At 47.6% G+C, this 24,084-nt stretch overlaps 1 protein-coding gene across 1 annotated transcript in view; it reads right to left on the bottom strand.

Moving 5' to 3' along the window:
• The window catches only part of ASAP1 (ArfGAP with SH3 domain, ankyrin repeat and PH domain 1), a 162,384-nt gene that overhangs the window by 52,759 nt on the left and 85,541 nt on the right, over positions 1 to 24,084 (bottom strand). The window contains 2 exon segments of the mRNA XM_014459676.1: positions 7,501 to 7,646; positions 20,570 to 20,642. Coding sequence (XP_014315162.1) covers positions 7,501 to 7,646; positions 20,570 to 20,642 — 219 coding nt within the window.

Below are 24,084 nucleotides of genomic sequence, written 5' to 3'. Positions count from 1 at the left end.
CTCTTGCGCATCCCCTACTGGGGATGTGCCCGCAACTAAGGTACATGCCCTTGACTGGAATCGAACCGGGGACCCTTGAGTCCGAAGGCTGAAGCTCTATCCACTGAGCCAAACCGGTCAGGGCATCCTGCATTAATTCTGACACCTCCCTCCCCTGCCCCTCGGTTCTCTCTCCTTCCCTTCACAGGCAGAGACGGTTTCCTGGAAGTTAGGCGGCTGCGGATCCAATTAAAACAATGAGCCAGCTCCTGCAGGTCAGCCCGTTTCCCTGGGTAAGTTGGAGAGGGATGGGCCGGCAAGAGCTGCTCCCAGGACACGCTGGGGTGAGGGACCAAGGGCACCTCCAGCCAGCAGCTTTGACAACTGGGAAGACAGCTCTAGGCCGGACATGCCTCCACCTGGCTGTGTCCCCGCTCACTCTGGCCCTGAGAACATGGCAGGCCTATCAGGTCTGTAATGTACCCTCCAGTTACTATAACCTTATACATAATATGAGCTCTGGGGACACATTAAACACAGCAGGAAAAAATGCTGACCAACAGGAAACCGCAGCAGGGACACACTCACTGCCTCAGCAGCAGAGCGTGGCCCCCAACCCAGTAACGAATTAAACGTTAACTGAACAGTTCCCTGTGATGCTGAGGCGTTAGAAGGGTCACGTCATCACTTTACTGCAGTATAAACACCACCTTTTGAAAAAGTCTCAAATATCGCAAGGAGAGCTTTCAGTGTGAGCCGGGCGAGGAGAGACTGCAGGATCCTGGCTACAGGCAGCTTCTGCCCATTTCCTAACCAGCTGGCCCAGCGAAGGAAGGGAAAATGCAAATATTACAAAATGAACTCACGCAGTGACGAAGGCCAGCACCTAAGTAACTATCATCACACACATGCAGAGGCTGCAGAGATGCTCTCGAGTGTAACTGCAAACAGTGAAAGCCGGGAACAATGGGAAGTTCACACCAGGAGACTGGGGAAGTGAGTTTCAGTGGAATGATGGGCATGCTCCATTGCTGCGGGCACAGTCATGGATGGGGCGGGGCCTGTGACTCTGCAGACCTGGGGAGGGAGGCTGCTGGTAATGGGGCTCCCTTCCCTTCAACCAGGCCACTCTGCTCCCGGAGGCTGTATGCTCCTAATTAAACAAAGGGCCTTAGGCTGTAATACTTCACAAAATAGGAAAACATTGCAAAATATATAAATAAATGAAAACTGGGCTATAAAATAGCACTACAGTATAAACCCAATGTTGTTAAAAATTTAGGATTAAAATAATACATATAGCCGGAACCGGTTTGGCTCAGTGGATAGAGCGTTGGCCTGCGGACTGAAAGGTCCCGGGTTCGATTCCGGTCAGGGGCATGTACCTGGGTTGCGGGCACATCCCCAGTGGGGGGTGTGCAGGAGGCAGCTGATCGATGTTTCTCTCTCATCGATGTTTCTAACTCTCTATCTCTCTCCCTTCCTCTCTGTAAAAAATCAATAAAATATGTTAAAAAAATAAATAAAAATAAAATAATACATATAAAAAAGATGTATGTGTAAACTGAAAAATGGTTAGAGGACACAGAGATATAGATAAATTTCAACTCCTCAGGAGTGGAGGTTATTGGTGATTTTTATTTTAGTCCCCTTTCCCCTGTATTTTCTAAGTTTTCAAGAATGAACTGGTATTATTTTTGTATTCAGAAAGTTATTAAAAAGAAGTATTACACAGAAGCACAAGAGGGCGATATGATCAACCAGCAGCCTATTTCTCACTCAACTTGTGATTTGATTTAATATAGGATGTGGACCAGATGGAGTGAATAAAGGTAAAAGCAATTAATTAGGTAATGGATTTGGAGGAACAAAGGTACAGCTTCCCTACAGCCCTAGGGAATTCTGAATCTCTGTCCAGAATGACAGTCCTCATTAGTGGTTCTCAACATGTGGCCCTCAGGCCGCCAACAGCGTCAGCACCCCCTGAAAACGTGTTAGAACAGAAATCTCAAACCTAGTTGGACGCTCGGAGGGCGAGGTGCAACCACCCCTGTGTAAACAAGCTTTCTAGGCGAGATGATGTAGGTCTTCTGGGCACCACTGCCTAAGGGAGCCCCATGTTCCCATAGAGAAGACCGCCTGCCTGTGGTCTGAGACATAACCACCAGGAGGAGAGAGCAGAGGTGAGTGGCTGCTCTGGAGCCCTGGGAAAGGTCTAAGGGAAGGCGGGAACCCAATTACTCTATTGTGCCAAAGGCTTCGAACGGACAAGACTGAATTGAAGGGAAAAGCTTGGCTCTCCTGGGAGTTTTACAGAGAAAAATGGGTAGGTGTAGGGGAATCGGGGAATACGAGACTTCCTTAATGTAGAATGATGCGTTATGTTCTGACGAATTCAATTTCAGTCAATGATGGGTTGCGTTTAGCGTCATCTCCCTACATCAAGAATGAAAAGGAAAGCACCATTTTCCTTTGCATTATGTGCAGCATCTGATTTCATTTCAGGATAATTGTAAGAACAGGGGGCGTAGCGAAGATTTTAAGACCAAAATAAACGAGAAAGCAAGAGGAAAAAAAGCCTATCTAGCTTCATTATGGTTTGAAAAAGACATCCCGACCCTAAAGATTTCTTTATTGTGTTTGAAATAATTAATCACTTAGTTTGCAGCGATCAATTTTCAGACATTTAATTTCATTTCCATGCATGTCGTGTATAATTTGTTATGTGTAAACTAGAACAAAACCACGCTTCAAATCACATTTTCCTTGCCTTCACTGAACATCTCTATCACACTATACGTTTTACAACAATAAGCTTTTACTTAGGAAGCACCTCCAAGACACAAGTTAAAAACGTAATAAATTAAATCAATGAGCGCACAGGCTTGCCACGTACTGGGAGAAAGCAACACCTCACAGTAGACGTGTCTTCATTTAACGGGTAAGAAAGCAGACTTCTGTGCTGCCTTTGTCTGCACGGTCCTCCCGTGCTGGGCCAGGTCTTCATATTTTGAAGTCTCACTTCACTCGATCCTCATTGAATATTTTAGAATTCAAAGAATTTATCTAAATGGTGGCTGTGGAAGCCACCATCACTTGCTGTATCTCAAGGCCACCCATGCAGAAGAAAAACCTCCTTCGACCATACGCCTGTGATGCCAGGAAACCAAGTAAGTTTCCTCTACGTGTGGGCGGCGAAAAGCAGGAAGCGTAGGAATCTGGGCCTATACCCATGCCCATCTTCCCTATGACATTAACTGGCGCGTCCGTGTAAACTATGACCATATTCTGTAGCAGCAATCTCTTCGACAGAATGTGACAGTCAGCTCAGCAGAGAGCCTGGAGCAGAGCTATCCCGTAGTTAAATGCTGGCTGAGCCAGGGCCAGAATCTGCAAAGTCTCTTCTAATGTTTAAAGTACCGAAGTATAGTATCTAACGATCAATGCAGAATGCTGTTCAATGTTCCTATTTAAGGAAAAGAGCCTCTAAAAGCCCAAGAGAATAGTTTCATAAGCATCTACTCATTATCTGTGGCTCAGCCCAGGGGTCTCTCGCCCCTGAGGCCTCTCTAATATCCCTGTTTTCTGGATGAATGTGCGAGTGAGCGAGTGAGTCTGCCTCTGTGACCTCGCTGGAGAATGGTGGGCAGAGACCTGACCTCCGCTTTATCTGACTTCAACGTCGTGGGGTTTCTGCTACTCTCTGCGCTTCCAATTGCTCAACACGGTTGGGCAACCAGTCAAGAGAAGGGCCCATTCTTTCTAGTGGAAGATGTAGTGACCCACTCGTCGGAGACGGAATGAGTAGGCCGTTCCTTCATGTTTAAACCTAAAGGGACCAAATGGAGTAATAAAAAAAATAAAGAGGCACCTGTAAAGAAGCAACCAGCCTCAATATCAGACATTCCATATTGAAATGCAAATAAGAAATAAATTCTGGAAGTGTAGGCGAGAAATGGAATAAGATGGAAACAAACAAAGAAGTAAAATGGATCACCTGACCCAGCACACCACCTACACCAGCCTTTCTCAAAGGAATTCACATCGCTTCCCAGACAACCAGGGTCGGGGAAGCCAGGAAAGGTCTCTGAACCCGAAAGGTCCCTTTATCGTAGGTGGTGCTCTTCAGTCCAGTCTTTATCCCACTTTATGCAAATATTCACGCATTTCACTGCAGAGGTAAAACTGCGCTGAATTATGAGGGCCTAGGCCCTAGGAAGTCACCAGTGTGAGTGTGTGTGTGTGTGTGTGTGTGTGTGTGTGTGTGTGTGTAACGTAACATGCAATCCGTCACCTTCTGAGATCTGTAGAATTCTGAATTTTGAAACATCCTACCCCAAGGGCTTTGGATAAGAGACTGTGGACTGGACGCTAGGTACACCCAGTGTCTGTGTGTATAAATGTATAAAATTGCTTCAGAGGACATTAGTTAGAAGTTAGAATGACACGATGATCTTTACTTTCTTATTTAATTTACTCCCTATTTCTGAAACTTGTATGTGGAACATGTTCGTTTATAACAGAAGGGAAAGGAAAACCTCCCTCTTCACCGCCTCCACCCGCAGGGCTGGACGGCTTTCCAGAGACTGTCCCGCAACCCGCAACACGAGCGGGCAGTGCCGCACCAGGACACGAGGGGTGTCTGGGGTCACTGACCCCCCAATGATGCATCGCCATTCTGCGAAAAGAGGGGGGTTTCTTAAGCCCAGGGCACCCAGTGGCTGCCAATTCACCGCTGAGTATACCCAAGCTCTCGGCAGTTTTCAGTGTTTCAAAGAACTTGAGAAATAATCTGCCAGCCATCTACATCCAGCCTGTGCATTTCCAGCTCTTCTCTTTGGGGGGGAAGAAAAGAAGAAGAAAAAAAGATAAAAGCATCCTCAACCCAAACCACAATGCCCTGCAGCCAGAGACTGCAAACAGGAAATGCCAGGCTGATGGAGAAATCTGCGCTGGGCTTCACGGGCTCTGAAGCAACGCCGCCCTCCAGCTGCTGGGGGCGCTCGGGCTCTTAGGCAAGCTCTGCTCTGCAGAGGCTCAGGGACCACAGAGCCAGAGGCAGAGGGTCCTTCTGGGCCCTGCCTACTAATCTCAAACAGGGTTCACATATATTTTCTAAAACTACTGCTCCACGGGAGCTCTTGGGGCCAGTCGTTTCCCTCTGCCTATGGAGAATCTATTCCACCCACGGGTACTCCTTCCCCGCCCCGCTCTGTGGTTTGGTGATTGAACGGAGGCAATGGGCTGACTCCCGGCCTTGCCAGCATCGCAGGCCATGCCGGCCCGACACTGGGAACAGAGCAGCCCAGGCAATGGCCTCACTGCTTTCCTTGAAAAGGTTCAAGGAAGGATGGGAAATAATTTCCATATTGTATTAATTGCATGAATAACAAAACATACTTGGAAACAGCTAAAACTCAACAGCATCCTTTCTTTTTGTTCTTTAGTTTTCCTTTTGTTTTTTTTAAAGTCAAGGACGCTGATTGTAAAGAAAGCCTCATTCATCAATACATTAACTACAAAAGGGCATTCAAAGCAGAAAACCAGAAGATACAAGGCCTGGAAACAAGGAATAGCCTCTGCTTCAGTAAAACAAACAATGCTGTGTCCGCACTAGGCTCTGACTAGCAAGGCATCCTTAACTGGAGGCAGGGTGGGTTCAGCGAGACTGGTAAGCCAACGAAAGGAGTATTGATAATGTTTTAAGATGCTAAGGTCACCTAGCATATACCCCCAACCAAAGGCCATGCACTTAAAACCTTGACACCAAAACCTTGTAAACAACATCGATGAACCAGATCATGCCCACAATCCTGTGGCTTCTCCCCACTGAGAGGCGGCATCCCCCAGCCACACTCCACAGGCCACTTCTGGGAGGAAAGAGCTCACCACTTCACCTTCGCGAGATGCTGACCACAGAGAGGGCTCTGACTAGAGGGAGAAATCCCAGCGAAAGGGAGAGAGACTACAGACGGCTGGTGCAGGAACAGCAGAGAAGTGAGGTTGGGATTTTGGCTCGTGTGGATGGCAGATGCACACAGCGCGAAGGGACCTGCCGTGGGGGGAAGAGTGGGAATGGACTGGTCCGGGAAACCTGGAAGCGATGACTCCTGGCTGAAGCCAAGCAGATGGGGTCTCCTGGAAATGAGAGGTTGGGGAGATATCCCTGGGAAAAGAGTGACCCTGGGGAAAACAGAGCTTCCTGCCCAGCCAGCCCTCACCAGTTACCACCAAAGGGAATCGTCAGTCTGCTGTCACTTCCTTTCTTCCCACTGCACCTCCCTTTGAGCTATGCCACCAGCAAAGAGGCAGGTGAAGCCCAGAGGAAGGAGAAATGAGAGGGCCCTTCTGAATAGAGACTGAAATAATGTAAGATTTACAGGAATATCATGAATTTATCAAAAAACCCCAAAGGATAGAAATACGTATGTGCTAAGATCAAAATGATCCTTTGAGAGTTTTTAAAAATAAGACATATTCTATCTTCAACTTTTCTTTTCTTTAAGGTTCATTGTCACTTTAAGACTAAGTCAATGGCCTAAATCACAATTAGAGTTACACTGCAGGAAGGCAGATACATACACACGTATATTTATCCAGCACAATAGGGGAGAAATATTCTGATGTGTCAACTATTCGGGTTAACGTTCTACAGAAAAGGTTTCATTTTCCCAAGATTCTCTCGTGAGGCCACAGTGCCTATCGGGGTCAAGGCATTGAGTGTGAGATCTGGATCCTTACAGGAGGCCAAGGCGCACTAGAGAGAGACGGGGGAGGGAAAGGACAGACACAGCGCCAGCTCCTCCTCCTCCTCCTCCTCCTCCTCCTCCTCCTCCTCCTCCTCCTCCTCCTCCGGAAAAGGCTGGGGAAAGCACACCTTCCAACCTCCCTGTGCTCCTGCCTCTCGGGACTCCGGAGAAATGAGACCCGATTGAATCAGTTCACAGAGCGGACCTTTCTCAGTGTGGCACAGTGTGAGGCTGGTGGGCACAACCTGGGGGTGCCCAGACAGTACCGCCTGGTGACCAGGTCCCCACCCCCAACTCCGTGTCTCCTCCCAGGGTCAGCAGCTGCAGTGCCCAGGCCTTAGGGATGCTTCGGAAACCCCAGATTCCCTGAACCTCAAAATCTTTTTCTTGGTAGCGGGTTATAAGGATGAGGGGCACTGGGAGAGGTTAATTAATTTGTAAATCAGGGATCGAAATGCATGGTCGCCTGCACACACGTGAGATGGAACGTGTGTGTCCGACACAGACAGCGTCATCACTCTTTCAACCAATGAAAAGGCAAAAGCTGCTAAAAGTCATCCGAGACAGAGACAAAACAGTGGTAGAAGGTGGAAGGAATTCAGGTCAACCTGCTTCTCTCCAACTCTACAAATCTACCCGCTATCAGCTGGGCGGGAGGTACAAATTCCAGGAGTCTCACCATGGCATTTCTTTACTTGTGACTCCATACTTAGGACTCAAAAGCTGTTTGGCTCTAATTAATAAGAAAAAAATCACTTATGAAATGGCTTACCAGATTTTTCAGCAGGGTGGACAGTTCCTTTGTAAGAGTAGAAAATTTGACGAAAGCGGTGCCAAGATCTGGGTTGTCTCGACTTAAAAAATTACTCCCGAACTTATCCAGAACTTGGGCATAGTTTTCTTCATTTTGTACATGGTCTGAAAAAGAAGAAGACAGAGGAGCCTGAGCTGTTGTTTGCCACAGAACCGAGCTGTTGTGAACATTGATCGATCACTGGAAACTCCCAGCAGCAGGGAGAAACGCCGTCTATTTTTACCGCACACGTCCAGGAGGTGGTTAGCGGGCACTGAGTGTTCTCACAATGGAAGGAGGTCTCCCTTTCGCCATCACAGCGTTTAGTTCACTTCTATCCCCATCAACCCATGGACTCCCCACAGGTTGAGGGGTCAAGTAATCATCATACTTTCAAGCAATTAAGAAACTACGATGATCAGGAAATGAGAAAATTCTGCTTAGAAAAATCAGCCCTGGAATGCCAAAGCCAAGCCCTCGTGTTCTAACATGAATCTCCCTGCAACTAATGTTACTTTCATGTTTTCTGAGCGCTGGCCCTGAGGGGCAGCACTGGTAAGTGACGTGCTAGGGACTGTCCACCCGGCACCTGCGGGAAGGAGTCCTGCAGCGTGGGAGGGGCTGGCACGGCCCAGGGCTGTGCGCGAGGTGATGGCAGCACGTGCCCGTGGAGCGCTCCAGACGCCACGCTCACTCTCCACGTCTCTCCTCCTGCCGCGAGGACAGGGAGGCGTGGATTTGTATAGAGGCCCACGGGAGATGTGTAATGCCTACTGAATGAATAAATGAACAAATATGTACCTAACAAAATCCTAACTACTAAGACCCTATCTTTAAAGGCTTATAAATTCAACACCTTTCTCGTTATAAAGCCTTTCCCTGAGTGGGCCATGAGCCTTCCTTGCCCGTGATCCCCTGAGCCTCCTCGGTGGTGTTTCCTGCCGTGTTGTATCATGTTTGTGTGAGTAGAGCTCTTTCCAGCCCCCCCACCAACCAGAGAGGCAGGATGGCCTCTGGCTCACCTCTGCGTCCCCGCCCAACAGCCAGCACCGCGGGTTTTCCGTGGGAGGCTCAGGAAGCGCCCGGTGGCTTGGATTTGCTGATTTCCTTTTCAGGAATTTAAGACACATTCCCTTCTTAAGCCTCCTAGGTTGTTCGATAATCGAGATGGAATTTTAAAGTATTTCACTCTCATCCAGCCGGTGTGGCTCAGTGCCTGAGCATCCACCCATGAACCAAGAGGTCCCCAGTTCGATACCCAGTTCGATACCCGGTCAGGACACATGCCCGGGTTGCCAGCTCAATCCCCAGTAGGGGATGCAGGAGGCAGCTGATCAATGCCTCTCTCTTACTGATGTTTCTATCTCTTTACCCTCTCCCTCCTTCCTCTCTAAAATCAATAAAAATTTTTTAAAAAATATTTCATTCTCGAAGACCCCCGTCAATCACAGCGTGAGGGCAACGGGCACTGGAGAAGCGGAACACGGTCTGTGCTGGGGAGGCAGGCTCAGCACAGCAGAGGACAAGTGTCAGGCCGCCCGGGGAATGGAACGCGGCCGCAGCCTCCCGATCAGCAGCACATTAGACATTCACGGCGCCTGCAGTGGAGGTCAGCATTTCGGGCTGAGACAGTACAGAGAAGACGCAGCCCTGCTTGCTGCCGGCATTCACTCAGAGAAGAGGCTCAGAAACACACCAAGGAAAGGCCACATGGGCTGGGCAGACGGGCGCCCGTGGTGGATCTCTCTCTGGAGCCGCCGCTACCACGACACCTTCTGCTGGAGGCCGAAGCGTTTCCGCTTGCAGAGACTCCCACCGACACCTGACAGAGAAGAACCGGCCACCTGCCTGCCAGCTGCTTCCACCAGAAGGGTCTCCGTGGTCAATAAAGTATCAGGTTTTTGGTGTGTTTGCTTGAAATGATAAAATATTTCAAAGGAAAACCGAAGACCCATGTGCCTACCAACCAGTTAAGAGCCCTTTCTGACCCAATGCCTTTCACAGCATCACAGAGAACCTCCCCAGAACTCTGCACGGGGAGAATCACGCTTCCTGGGCAGATGAAACATAAATGTGGTCTGAGAGCAGCAGAAGGGGAGACTGGGTATGTAAGCACAGGCTAGGGCAGGGAGCCTGTACATTCTGCTAATTCCACAACTGAATAACCATACAGTCAATATCTATATGTGTATCTATGGACATGCGTGTGTGTACACATTAACCACATATGTATGTACAACATATCTATATAAAACTTCCTAGTGCAAACATATTTTAAAATACAAGAGCTAATTCAGTGAACTAGATCTTGAAATAATCCTAATAATCCTATTGAGGGTAGAAATGTTGGGAATTAAATGTAAGTTGCTTAGAACAGGGCCTGGCATGTATATCAGACATCATTCCCTCTACACCTATGCTGACAGAGAGATGTATCTAACATCAACCAGCATAGCCACTTATGCCTCACATTTTAAGGATTTTTCTTACGGGCTGCATCATAAATCTAAGAACGACAATTCACTGGGAAGATGATACAGACACACACATCCCTCTGTACAAAGTTAAGGTTTACCAAGCAGGTCTCCAACAGGCTCCGTGAGGGCAAGGATCCAGGATGCTGGTGAAGAGAAGAGGGAGCCCAGGGCGGAAGGGGGGAGGATTACAGAGCACAGTAAGCAATTTGAATGGAATGTAAATTCAGGGGTTTAGCAAAGAAGAGGAAAAGACAGGGCTTTGGTGGGGCTGCAGGGTGGGAAGTGCTGTCACAGACATGGGTGTGACTGGATGGGAGGCAGGAAGTGGCCAGAGCAGCTCAGGGCATTCCAGAGAGCAGGACAGAGCTGTTTTAAGATGCCCACTACATCCAACTGCCAGGGGCCTTGTGGGAGGTTGGTCAAGTGGGGGCTGGGGAGAAAGTAGGTGGGGATGGAGAGATCTGAGTCGCCAATTGTGGAGATCCGTGCTTTTCAAGTATTTGTACGCAAGTTCTGGCATTCCTGGGATTGTTGCAGAAGGTAAGATAATTCTAAGAGCTAGGGGACTCCTTTCAGATCTGAAAAAAGGACAAAATAATATTGTCTTACCAACCAAACCAGAAAGGGCCACTCTGTCAGGATTTCAACTGCTCTGGGGAGATGAGCCCCCTGCACTAGTCATGTGACATGTTCCGTCAGGGCTTTCACACACACGTCCCAGCATTAACCCTGCAGCAGTAACTACACGGGAACTTCCTTTTCCAGTAATAGGGCGACAACGGCTAGTCTGTGATTCTGTGACTGTAATTATGACGCCGTTGGTCAGCAGTGCCCGTGTAGTGGCACCTGTCCCTGTGAATATCCCCACACACCTTTCAGGCAGTTTTATAGATAAAAAAGAGAAACTCAATGGTGAGGCCAGATTAGACTTTAGCTTCATTTGATTCTAAGCCCCATCTTCTCGCCACTGCTTCTTTCAAGGTCAAATGCAAGTGTAACCTCCTGGGCACACCTGCTAGTCATTCTCTCCTGGGCCTTTTGCAGTGCACGGTCCCCAGCGTCAGCGAATCTGTTGTATACCCAGGTCCCAGCGTTGGGCTGGGCACACAGTTAGTGCTCAGTAAAATGCTCACCGCATGTAGTGAAGTCTCTTCGAACAAGTCTTTTTCTTTCCTTCAAAACATACTCAGCGCTGGCCCTGTGCCAGGCACATAAAATACAATGAGCTATAACTGCAATAGTAAAGCCATGTAATACGAGCCATGAATTATAGTGCCAGGCTAGAGGGGGAAGTGGTATGTTCTTTTATACTATTCTACACATACTGTGTAGTACTAATCCCACTTTTAAAATTCTAATTAGCCCTAACCGGTTTGGCTCAGTGGATAGAGCAGTGATGGCGAACCTATGATATGCGTGTCAGAGGTGACACGCGAACTCATTTTTTTTGGTTGATTAATGGCATTTAAATATATAAAATAAATATCAAAAATATAAATCTTTGTTTTACTATGGTTGCAAATATCAAAAAATTTCTATATGTGACACGGCACCAGAGTTAAGTTAGGGTTTTTCAAAATGCTGACACGCCGAGCTCAAAAGGTTCACCATCACTGGGATAGAGCATCGGCCGGCGGACTGAAAGGTCCCAGGTTCGATTCCGGTCAAGGGCATGTACCTTGGTTGTGGACACATCCCCAGTAGGGAATGTGCAGGTGGCAGCTGATCGATGTTTCTCTCTCATCAATGTTTCTAACTCTCTATCCCTCTCCCTTCCTCTCTGTAAAAAAATCAATAAAATATATTTTTAAAAAATTCTAATTAAATTTGTTAATAAAATTACAAAAATAATTCTGACATTATCCTAAGACGTAGAAAGACAAAAATTATTTCCCTTCCTCTTCTCTAATCCCATCTCCTTGAAATAAGCAAAGGTGATCATCTTGAGTGAAATCTCAGAACTTTCTGAATGCTTAAAAAATATACACACAGACACAGACACAAATATAAGGGTTTTCTCCCCTTTTTCTCACTTAATAAACAAACAAACTGATGGGATATTATTACAAGACTCTATGGCTTCCTTTTTTCCTAGTGAACAAAGATGAAAAAACTCAGTACAATTAAATGCAATGAATTATTTTCACCACGATTATATTCCATAACAAACTCTACCACAATTTATATAACCATGCACCTCCTGAGAGATGACTTCCAGTTTCTGCAAACGAAAAACAAGGCTGCAATAAATGTCCTTATACACAAGCTCCTGTATGCGGCCACTTTATCTCTGAAAAGATATATTCACAAAAGCAGAACTGGTGAGGGGTAGGGTGTGCATTTCAAATTTTTATTAATATTGTCATGTTTCTTTCCAAAGCAGCTGGCTGTAGCCATTATATCCCCAATGGCAACAATAGGAAAGGGTCTCTTTCTCTATAATCTCACCAGCACAAAGATGTCATTTTTTAATGTCATCAGATGTAAAAACTTGACTATCGTTGGCCTGGGCAATCTTTACTGAAAAGACTTGGGTTTCCTGCCTTATGTTCCTAAACCTTCTAATGTGTATTTAAAAACACACATTTACGTCTTCAATCCAATGTAATGTATTTCTTTATATAGCACGAGGAAGGGTTCTGACATTATTTAAAGAATGTTCCTGCCCTGGTCAGTGCGCTCAGTGGTTAGAGCGTCGACCTGTGCACATACCTGGGTTGCAGGTCAAAACTCTAGCTCAGCCTCTGTAAGAATCTACCCCAACTCCTAGGATGTTTGTTATCTGAAGCTCAGCATTGCAGACTTCCATTTCTGCAGAAACTGACAAAATCCACTAACAACCCCGAGAACCGATGCCTGCGGAGCTCCCAGGGCGGCTCCTGCATTTACAGGCACTTGCAGACGCTCTGCTACGGCCAGGCCATCCCCTCTTCCGGCTCCATCCCTCGGGCTTCCTAACTGCCAGGTGAAATCCACATCACACTTCGGTTTGCTGGTGGCCCCCAACAAAAGCTAGAAAGGAAACCACCAATTCCTAGCCGATGCTGGCCTCCCACAGTATGACCCCCACCACTCAGTGGAGCCACGCTTGCTTTTCAATGGTGCAGTTTAAAAACACCTCCCCACATTTTATTTTTAATTCACAAGCTTTCACCAAGCACCTATGCTGGGAGACAAAGGTTACTTAACTCGTTAGGTTTGTGGCCTTGGGTACATGCCTTAGTCCAGGGGTCCTCAAACTACGGCCCGCGGGCCACATGCAAATACAAATATTGTATTTGTTCCCATTTTGTTTTTTTACTTCAAAATAAGATATGTGCAGTGTGCATAGGAATTTGTTCATAGTTTTTTTTTAAACTATAGTCCGGCCCTCCAACGGTCTGAGGGACAGTGAACTGGCCCCCTGTTTAAAAAGTTTGAGGACCCCTGTTTTAAACTATAGTCCGGCCCTCCAATGGTCTGAGGGACAGTGAACTGGCCCCCTGTTTAAAAAGTTTGAGGACCCCTGCAGTCCTTGTCAGCTTCAGCTTCTTGGTCTATAAACCATGTGTAAAGTAAGTAAAGAACCCATTAAAGACGGGTTCCTGGCCTAGAGCAGGGCCTGGCCTGGGCAGACACCTCTGCACGTCTCTCCAGACAGTTTTGGCTCAGGCACACCTGTCAGCAAATCATTTTAAAGCACACCTTTCCAATCAAAGCTGATTTACTAACCACTTATTATGTATTAATACTGTATAGATTACACGCATAGATCATGTACTAACATACTAGTTGTATCAATTAATGGTTCCAAAATCCCCTAAAATTGACTGAAAACTTCTGTGCCATGCCACCTAAGGATGCCGTCTGTAATTCAGAATACATACAATGGAAAGAAACATGGCTAATTAGTGTTTTCTTCTTTTAGCTCATCACACAGCAAGTGTGTTAATAAACATTTTACCTTCACAATGAGAACAATAAAAAGCAAACAAACAGAAAATGCCATTTTCCCAGGGTGTCCCAGAGCAGAAGCCCCTGCAGCTCTCCAGAAAGAACAAGAGCAGGTGTGCGCAGTTACCCGGAGCACGGAGATCTGAGAACACCCTCCTGCCGTCCGTGACTGCAGGTGACAGACTGGCCGTGCCAAGTCATCCCCGTCAGCCCCGAATCTGTCTGTCTCACAGCATCGATTATCCACGAGGAGCGCCTCAGCATCAATAGCCACGGGCTTGATTTCCATACCCAAACGGGGTGTCAGAAAATCGGTAAGTAGTTACCTTCCTGGCTGAAGACTCAGCTGGCAAGTCCCTCCAGTCCTAGAAGCAGACTTTAACATGCGTGGCCACATCCAAAGCACAAATCAATTCAACACAGAATGATCAGAGCACGGCTGCCTTCAGATGCGTCTGCGTGGAGACCTGTGATGGGCCTGCTTCCTACGTGATGCTCCACGTGGTGAGGAGAGCATGTGCGAAAGAGGTCAGGTTGCAGCAAACCCGGGGAGAACACCACACAGAGATAAAGCCCGAGGCCAGCGTCCCTCCGCTCTCAGCTATACTTTAAGGGCAGCATTTTTATACATGAAGAAACAAGCCTAGTTTGGTGAGACATAAGCCATCAAAAGTGAGGTCCAAATGCAATTTGTAATAAGCAGCAGCAAGGTGTAGGCAACAGTGGTTCTCAACCTTCTGGCCCTTTAAATACAGTTCCTCATGTTGTGACCCAACCATAAGATTATTTTCGTTGCTACTTCATAACTGTAATGTGGCTACTGTTATGAATCGTAATGTAAATATCTGATATGCAGGATGGTCTTAGGCGACCCCTGTGAAGGGGTCGTTCGACCGCCAAAGGGGTCTCGACCCACAGGTTGAGAACCGCTGCCTTAGAATCTTGACGGTAATTGCTAAGGAGGGTCTGTTCAAGAAGAGTGGTCCTTAAAGAAACTATAGCAAGAAGGATTGTTGGGAACAACTGAAAAGCACAATGGTGTCTTTAACTGAGGAGCTTTAACTTAGTACAACCGAAAGAACAAGAGAGCAAAAGCAATGTAAAGAGCAGTGGGGCCCCCATTCCAGTCAATGGGCATGTGAGTGGCGGGTGGGGGATGGCGGTTGGGGATGGGGGCGGGGGTGGAAAAACTGGTGGCAATCTGTTCTTTCTTCACGTGCTTATGGTGTGGGGGGCGGGGAGAGGGGGCTTCTTCCTGGACTAAGGATTACTGACTTAAAGGTGTGTGTGTGTGTGAAATACCAGGGCTCCTAAAGGAGTGTCGGTATTTCATAAGTACCAAAGGAGTGATAGTTGAAGTGTACTCAATCGGCAACCAAGGACTTTCAAGGGTTGTTTTGACTCCATGGGCTACTTCCTATGCATGCAGACTTTAAAACCTCACAAAGTGTTGCTGGAAGGTAAATACATTTATTTACTTCACGATGAACTGTAAATTGAAGAGTGCAGAAATCACTGCTGTTCTTTTAATTCTGTTACCCACTCAGCTCCCCAGCACTTCATATACAGTTTTGACCAAATATATAAAATGCCAATGAGCTATATTCAGGTATTTGAGATCCCCTAGCCGAGCCGAGGACATACTTTCTTGTCGCTTTCAGACCCTGTCATATACTATCACCTCCCTGTGAGCCAAGAGTGTTCTGTCAATCCCCTATGGCTACATGCTCGGTGAGGGCTTCATCAGCGAATCACTCACATGTAACTCTTATAATTAAAGGTCTGTAGTTGATAATCTGACAAGAGTAACTCGTAGCAGACTAATGCTCCTGTCAATAACAATGAAAAATGATGGACAAAATATTTAAAACCACCACTTGGAGCCACGTTCAGGGGGAAGCAAATTAGGCTCCATCTTTTGAAAGAAAAAGAGTCAATGACTGCAACTTACTTTAAAATCTCTATCGTGTTCAAGAAACTCCTAGCTTTTAAAAGCGTGTGCTATCAGGGAAGAGAGTGGGGGAGTGAGGAGGGGGGCGAGGGACACACACCAAGGCACAGTTTCTAAATCAGCGGTCGCCAACTGGTGGTCCGTGAGGCCCGAAAGGTTGGCAACCACTGTTCTAAATGACAGTCTACTTCTCAGATGAATAACGTTAAGACTTCAAAACTTAGAGAAACAAATGGCTTGGAGAATTTTCCCTTGATCCACAGAGTCCACAGAACTCGTGTTTTGTTTTTAAAATGTTCTCAGACACAGCAGGGACAGCAAGAGGAAGAGACAAACTCCCAGAGCCATTTTCCAACTAAAGCACTTCCAGGGAGATACTGGTTTTCCTAATAAGATTTCTGCTGTTATAATACTGATAAGGCCTATGTGTATCAATAAAAACATCTTTTAAGAGTAAGACCCTCCACCCTTCTCCACCATCTTTTGAATCATCCAAGGGGGTGGGGGAGACAAGAGGTTGTAATCTCAGAGCAGAAACACAGACATGCTTCCTACATCTTTAAAGAGCATCAGATGGTTTCGTGTCACTTAAGCACTGTGAGAAAACAAGAACATTATGAAAACACACTGGGAAACAGATACCAGGGTGCAGCCTCTTGTGGCTTCTTTGGACGAGGCCAAAGCCCTTGGCCGGGAACCGGGCGGATTCCACGGAGCCTGTCTCATGGAAAGATCTGCCGGGCCGCTGTTTTACTCATCCAGCTATTTTGTAAGAATGAAATGTCCTAGTGCTGCCCACACAAGCTGACCAAACCCCGGGTGTGCTACAGTCGTTGGTGACAGCAGAAACCGCCAGGTTCCAGCAGTCCGTGAGATCTGAGTCTGTCCCCACATGTCCACGCCGCCCAAAGTCGTCCCATGGATCACATTGCTGGGAGCGTGCACGAATAATCACGATCCGTGAATATTTAAGCCGTTCACGGAGAGCTCCTCAGGGAGCCATCCAGCCAACAAGTAGCAATTCGTTCCCCATATGGTAAGCCCCGCCCTGGGTCAGGTAGAAGGTGGGCACCGAGCACCTGCAAACAGCAAAGGTGGAGCCAGCGAGGCTCTGGCTGCATCACTTGCTCCGTGTGGCACCTGCATACGTTAGTCTGGCTCTTTAAGCTTCAACCTCGACATCGATAAAATGGGGGTAATGGAGACCTACCTCACGGGCTTGTCTGGCTTAGCTCAGTAGAGCATTAACCCCCAGCGAATGCCATGTCCTCCGAGAGGTCCTCCTGAGGACCCTCTTCAAGCTCCATCAGATCCCTCTCGTCACTCCCCTGTGCCCTGGGAGCTTTCCTTCTCGGCACTTCCCAGGTGTCACTACGACACCTTCTGTGGAGGACCTGGCTCACACCTCTCCCTCCCTCGAGGCTGTACAATCATGGAGGCAGCGATCCGGTCTGACTGTCCAGCACACCCACACCCACACCCACACCTAGAACAGTAGCTGTGCCAATAAACATCCGCTGAACAAACTAATAAGCTACACTGACAAGCACACAAAGTACAAAGATGAAGGACATGGGACAGTCCTCATCAGGGAGCTGACAGACCAGCTGCACATTCCAGTCACCAGGGAGGAGTTTCATTTTCATCCCCATACCAGGGGCCCTGCTGCGGAACAGGTCTAGGCGCGTGGGCCTGAGGGACCCCGGCTTCTGTGTGTTCAGAGCTCTCCAGGCGATGCTAAAGAACAGCCAGAGCTGAGACTCCCTGGTCTCATGCAAGAGAGACTGGGCCACAGTTACAGTACAATGGGTTGCATGTTCTGTAGCAGCAAGACCTGTGTGTGGGGGTGGAGATGCCTGTGCCGCAGGGCTGGGCACAAGTGACTGCTGAGCACAGAAGGTGGCCACTGAGACTGAGGACCTGAATTTTAAATTATGATTGTAATGGATTTAATTTTAAAAAGCCGTATGTGGCTAGAAGCTAATTTACAAGCTAGTGCAGACCTAGGGTGAAGGACACAGAGGTAATCCAGGTGAAGGTGGAGGGGGTGGTGGTCAAAGCTCCCTTAGCTGTGGCCCCAACCACAAGGAGAAAGGCAACCGGACTGCACACGCCTGCACTCTCCACCCGCACAGCCAGGGACGAGCTCCGCTCCTGCAGCCAGGGCAGCGGTGGCCAAGGAAACGCTGGAAAGCAAAAGCACAGCCCTCGAGCAGAAGAGCCTGCGTGAGCCGCTCACTGATGTGGCCACGGGAGGAAGTGTGTCTTCAGCAAGGACACTTGGGGAAAAGGAGTCGCATGGAGCTCCAAGCAGTCAACGTGGCAGCACCGCCCAGCTGCACATCAGGGGCTCCCTTCCTCCCGGCTCACAAGCCGAGCGCCTGGAGCACAAACGGGAACATTACGGAGAAGTGACACTTATTCCTGAGGCAGATGATGGCTCATTAAGCTCTTTAGAACATCACAGTGGCCCAGCCATTTGTGGAACGTCTGAATTAACCAGAGGGGACCATGCTACTGCTTCCGTGCCAGTCCCCCATCACCAGGTGCTAATAAGCACCTACTATGCAGCAGGCAGTTCGTCAGAGGCCTTAAATACCAGCTCATTTTGCCCGGATAATATTCTGCAAGTCAGTTATTATTTTCTCACTTTGTGGTGAGGCAGTTTAAGATTTAGAGAAGTTAATAATTTACTTGCCTTTAACAAGTGGTGACAAAGCAAGGATTCAAACTCAGGTCTACACTGCCTTAGTTTCTTTTTTTTTTTTTTATAAAGGCTGTATAGCATTCTGTTTATAATATACTTGTGTATTTAGCAACCCCCCGTTTATTTTCTGTTTTTCCAAATGCTTCGATGAACCAACTTGTACATAAATTTTAAATATACTTTTAGTAGTGCATAACAGACATACATGCATATGAAAAGGTATATAAATCCTAAGTGTAGCATTTGGTAAATGATCAAAAAGTAGAGATAACCATGTAATCACCCCCAAGTCAAGAAACAGAACCATGCCAGCACCTCAGAGGCCCCTGTGCCGCCTCGCAGTTACCCGTCCGCCTCCTCCCGGACAGCGGGTGCCTCTGAGGCCTGCCACCCTGTGGGAGTCACACATACAGCGAAGACAGGAGTTATAAACTGGGTGTGTAATTCGGGCCAAGCCTTAAAACAACACTTGGTCACTACTAAGGAGACAACTGTCATTTACTACCTTAATTAGAAGTTAGTGTTTTATTGGACATAAGAAATTAGAGAGAGGTACCAAGGAGCCAGGTGTGAAAAGTGTGAACAGGAAGATTATAGAGCGTCACAGGCCTCAGGGCTCTCAGGGCCAGAGACAGGCTTCCAGTTCAGGAGGCGGGGTTCCCAGCCCGAAGGAGAGCAGGGCCGGAAAGCAGCCGGGGGCCGAGTTCTGCCTCGTTCCATGTTCCTTCCAGCACTATAATCTCATGATGATCATGAATATCGTGTAAATAAAATATAAAACGTATATGAAATGTAAGTGTATGGCACGTACTGCACTCCCATGAGGTGGCCGGCTCTTTGCAGATATGAGCTCATTAAGTCCCTTCAACAACCTTGTAATAATGCCGCGATCCCCGTGTTACGGGGAGAAAATGGATGTTCAAAAAGTGCAGTGACCGCATGGGGCAGGGCGAGGATGCCAAGCTCCCTGTGCCCCCCTTCAAGCCGGTGCCCTTCCCATCAGACCCTGCTGCCCTCCCTTCAGGTTCTGTTATGTTACAGAGAAGAGATTTCGTAGGAGACCTGCCCGCTGGGTCCGCAAGCTGGCACTGCAATACTGACAAGAGATGTGAGGGAAGAGAGCTGGAAACTCATTTTCTGTTCCCAGCCTCTCCTTCCCTGGGGCGCTGGGACCTACCATTCACTTCCCTGGTTCCCCGCAGCTTATCTTAATTTGGTTTCCTTCTTACCCACTGACAACACGCTTTTATCTTCAAGGTGACAGAGTCACTGGCCCAGAGTGAAAACATTTGGCTACACAGGTTACCTGGCATGCCCTCGGCCACAAGGCAGGAGTAGCCGGAGATGCGTCCAGGGCTCCATCTAACGTCCCCCCACCCCCTGCCCGTCTCTGACTTTCACTGATTTTCTCCCATCCAAGTACTAATCAGGCCCGACCCTGCTTAGCTTCCAAGATCAGACAAGATTGGATGCATCCAGGGTAGCATGGCCGTAGACTTTCACTGATTTTCAAATGTGGAAGGTACCCTCCAGAGAGGAAGATCCTCTGTGTGTAACTGAGGCCACTGGTTTATAGATTGACACAGAGATTTTAAATATCTGCTATGTCACTTGTGGTAAAATTACCTATAATTTCACTAAGCATTTAACAAATGTTTTATTACAGTTGACAGTCAACATCATATTACTTTCAGGCATACAGGAGGGTGGTTAGATGTTTATACAACTTTCGAAGTGATCCACCATCTACTAAGTTTTTAAATAATATCACCCACTGCAACTCATGTTTTACTTTTTACTTTGGAAACAGTAGCAGGGTTGGACTGAGGAAAAAAAAAAGAGAGAGAGAAACTGCACTTCTTTAACCTACTGCTTTTTCCATTTGGAGCAAGTCTTCCATAACCTCAGCATCTTACAAACAACAGAGAAAACTGCAGACACTGCCTATAATTCATGTTATCTGCTTTGACGAGTACTTACCTTGACCAGAATTATAGATTGCTTTCACAGACTTCTTCACCTTCTGCAAAGCTGTTCTATCTTGGTCTAGCGCCTGAAAGAGAAAACACAGGGGAAAAAGATGTTGAAAAACGTGGTGAGTTCAAAAATAAAACCTCATTCGTAACTACATTTGTTTTGCCGAGTACCACGGCAACAGCAAGCTGACGTATTTATTAACAATGAAGCATTTTAAATGCACCGTCCTTCCACAAAGCTCAGTGTCGAGGGCGGCGGATAATGCTGCGGCTGGTCGGTTATCATTCTAAACACCCGCCTGCCTCCTCCCGAGAATTTCCAGCATTTCCAGCCCAGATGGGAGAAAAGCAAGCTTAACAAATGGATGACGTAGACCGGAGAACAAAACACATCTTATCACCTGATGGTCACTTCAGCCAGAAAAAAAATACTCAGAGTTTGTTAACAAGAGTGCCCCGAGAGCTTTCCACCGCACTTTAAACTTGAGGATCTCTTAGTGCTAAAACAAGTTTAAGGCATAATACCCGTTTGTTTTAAAATTCTGTTTACTAAGAAAGCACAGCATGGGGAATGCCTGAGTGGCTTCTCACAGGATGAATCGGGACATCAGTCCACCCTCGCTGTGAGATGAGGAGGCAGAGGCTGAGGAAGTCTAACTGGCCCAGTGTGGCGGAGCTGGGATGACCCTGAACCTGATCTAGCCACGACCTGGTCCTGCGTGCCCACGGCACCTGCAACGCACAGGCACTAAGGGAGTCTTGTCTGAAGGGGGGACTACCACCAGCTTAAAGAGACGAGTCCAGGTTAGAAAATGACAAGACATGTAGGTTGCAGGAGTGTGTGAGGGAAAGAGGGAAATGCAAATACGTGCAGGTTTAAGCGATGGCAAGGTCATTTACAAAGCAATCCTCGTCCGGCCGGTGTGGCTCATTGGGTTGAGCATCGACCTATGAACCAGGAGGTCACAGTTCAATTCATGGTCAGAGCATATGCTTGGGTTGTGGGCTCGATCCCCAGTGTGGGGCGTGCAGGAGGCAGCCGATCAATGATGTTTCTATCTCTCTCTTCCTCTCCCTTCCTCTCTGAAATAAATAAAATCAATTAGAAAAAGTAATCCTAGTGGTCACCATTTATTTTTTATAGATGCATTATTGCCATTTTTTTTTTAAATGAAAGCCCGGGCCTTAGAGAAGTGAAGCAGCCTGCCTCGGGTCACACACCAAGTCAGAGAACCGGTCCCCGCCCCTGCCACTTCAACCAGGGCACCCCTGCATTCCAGAAGCCTCGCCCATGATTCCCCCGGCGCTTACCCCCTCAGCCCCTTTTGAGAGAGGAAACAAGGTCTGCTCAGGAAGAGAATAACCATCCGTTCAGCTCCTGGGCTTAAGGGGAGCTGATGAGTGGGCATCGATGCCCATGCACACTTAGCGTTCCTGACTCCAAATGAGCCAAGGGCTGTGGAAGATTTCAGCCGTGACCTTCTAGGAGACCAGCTATCCGCTACCCTTCTATTTCCCCTGGAAAAAGCCTCAGGATTTATGCTGAATTTGTACCAACTCATCTATAAACTAATAGGGTGTCAAGTTCGCACTTTTTTTTTTTTTTAACGGAGAGTGGAAGAGAGAGAGGGAAAGACAGAGAGAAACATCGATGTCAGAGAAATACATGAATTGGTTGACTCCTGCATGCACCCCGACCAGGGCCCGGACTGGGGAGAAGCCTGCAACCAAGGTACCTTCCCTTGACCGGAATCGAACCGGGGACCCTTTGGTCCTCAGGCCAACACTCTATCCACTGAGCCAAACCGGCTAGGGCTGCACTTACTTTTAAAAGTTATTACAAGCATCCGAGTTTGACAGCTCCATCACAGTTAAGTGCGGGTGACACGTCCCACGTCCCTTTTCACACTCCGGTATTTGGCCCCTGGCAGAAGCAGCCAAGGAAAAGGCACTTGAAAGGGCTGAGATTTAAGAGCGCCCAGGGACACTGTCACTCAATCACTCAGGACAACGCCCTCCAGAAACAACACGCCTAAATGTGCAACCAAGCGCCATTCCTTCAGCTGCCCGAGGAGCAACACCTGCAGGGCCAGCAAATGTCACCTTAAATAGCAGCTGAGAAAAGTGGTGGATAACAGGGGCTGTGACATTAGCAGATCTCAGCCCATCCCAGGTGTGTCACCCCTGCCTGCATTTCTGAGCGACAATCTGAAGGTGAAGAACTCAAAAGGGTGAGAGAGAGGAAGAGGAAGAGGACGAAGAAGAATGAATTAACAATTAATCTCTAGGAGCGTATGCTCAGCTCTAATAACAGAATAACACTATCCCTATTTAAAAGCTTGCCATACAGCAATGTCACCTTCTCTCCTGACTAAAGAGCAGGGGATTTAACCTAGGAGGGGGCTTCCAGCTTTGACATGGAGACTTCTGACCTTTTTTAAAAAACTTGATTTTAGAGAGAGAGGAAGGGAGAGGGAGGGGGAGGCAAGAGAGAGACCTCGATCGGCTGCCTCCCTTACACACCCCGACCAGGGCTTGAACCTGCAACCTGGATGTATGGGACAATGTCTCAACCAACTGAGTCACCCGGCCAGGGCAGACTTCTGGCTTTTATTTCATGCACAGACCTCACAAGTTTGGTCATCTGAACACACAAAGACGACACAGGCTGTTGGGAGAGAGGGTACCAGAGAAACCACCTGGACAGAAGCATGATGTGAGAGCTGGCAACTAGAAGGTTGCAGGAAAAGGATAAAAGAGGGAGAGGGGAGAGGGGAGAGGGGAGAGGGGAGAGGGAGGGGGAAGCAGATACCAGGATGAAAAATTCCTTCAGACCCAAGGTGACAACGACGCTGTTAGAGACCCAGAGGAGCCCCACCGCGCTTGCTCCCACCCAGGGCATTTGCACTCGCTGACTGCTCTGCCCGGAGCCCTTCCCTCAGCCATTCCGAGGCCAGGCTCTGTCTCCTCACGCAGCCTCAGATGCAGAGCCCCTCCTCCGCGAGGCCTCCTGGTCACCCTGGAGCATTTGTACATTGTTCAATAGCATAGACAGAATTTATACATTTTCAGTCAGTTTTGTACCTTAGGATTGGGATTCAACAACTGCTTACAAACACTTTATTGAGACATAATACTTAAAGAGGCAGTGGCAATCCTATTGTTATTATTCATTAAGATGTTCAATGTTAGAATTACTAAGTCTATGGCATCTCCTTTTCAATATACTCAAGTAGAAAAGGCTGCTCTTATTCTGAGTAGATGTGATTTTTAAAAATAAGCATGAATGTCAGGAGCTAGATGTTATGCTTATACTTAGAGAAAGGAAACAATGGGTGACAATAAAATAACACGGCAGGATTTCTCAGATACACGCCGAGGTGGACAGACATCTCACCTACCCTCCAGGGTGCTGAGCATTCAATGTATCAATGGACCTGGAGGAGGCTGACAGCCTTGCACAGAGCAGGTGCTAAAAACCTTCTGGCTAGCGTTACCCTTCCTCTGAAGGGGCTCCTG

Source organism: Myotis lucifugus, unplaced genomic scaffold (assembly GCF_000147115.1).
Source record: "Myotis lucifugus unplaced genomic scaffold, Myoluc2.0 scaffold_113, whole genome shotgun sequence".
NCBI lineage: Eukaryota > Metazoa > Chordata > Mammalia > Chiroptera > Vespertilionidae > Myotis > Myotis lucifugus.
The sequence above is the reverse complement of the archived record's forward strand: the minus strand, read 5'-3'. Positions and strand labels throughout refer to the sequence as shown.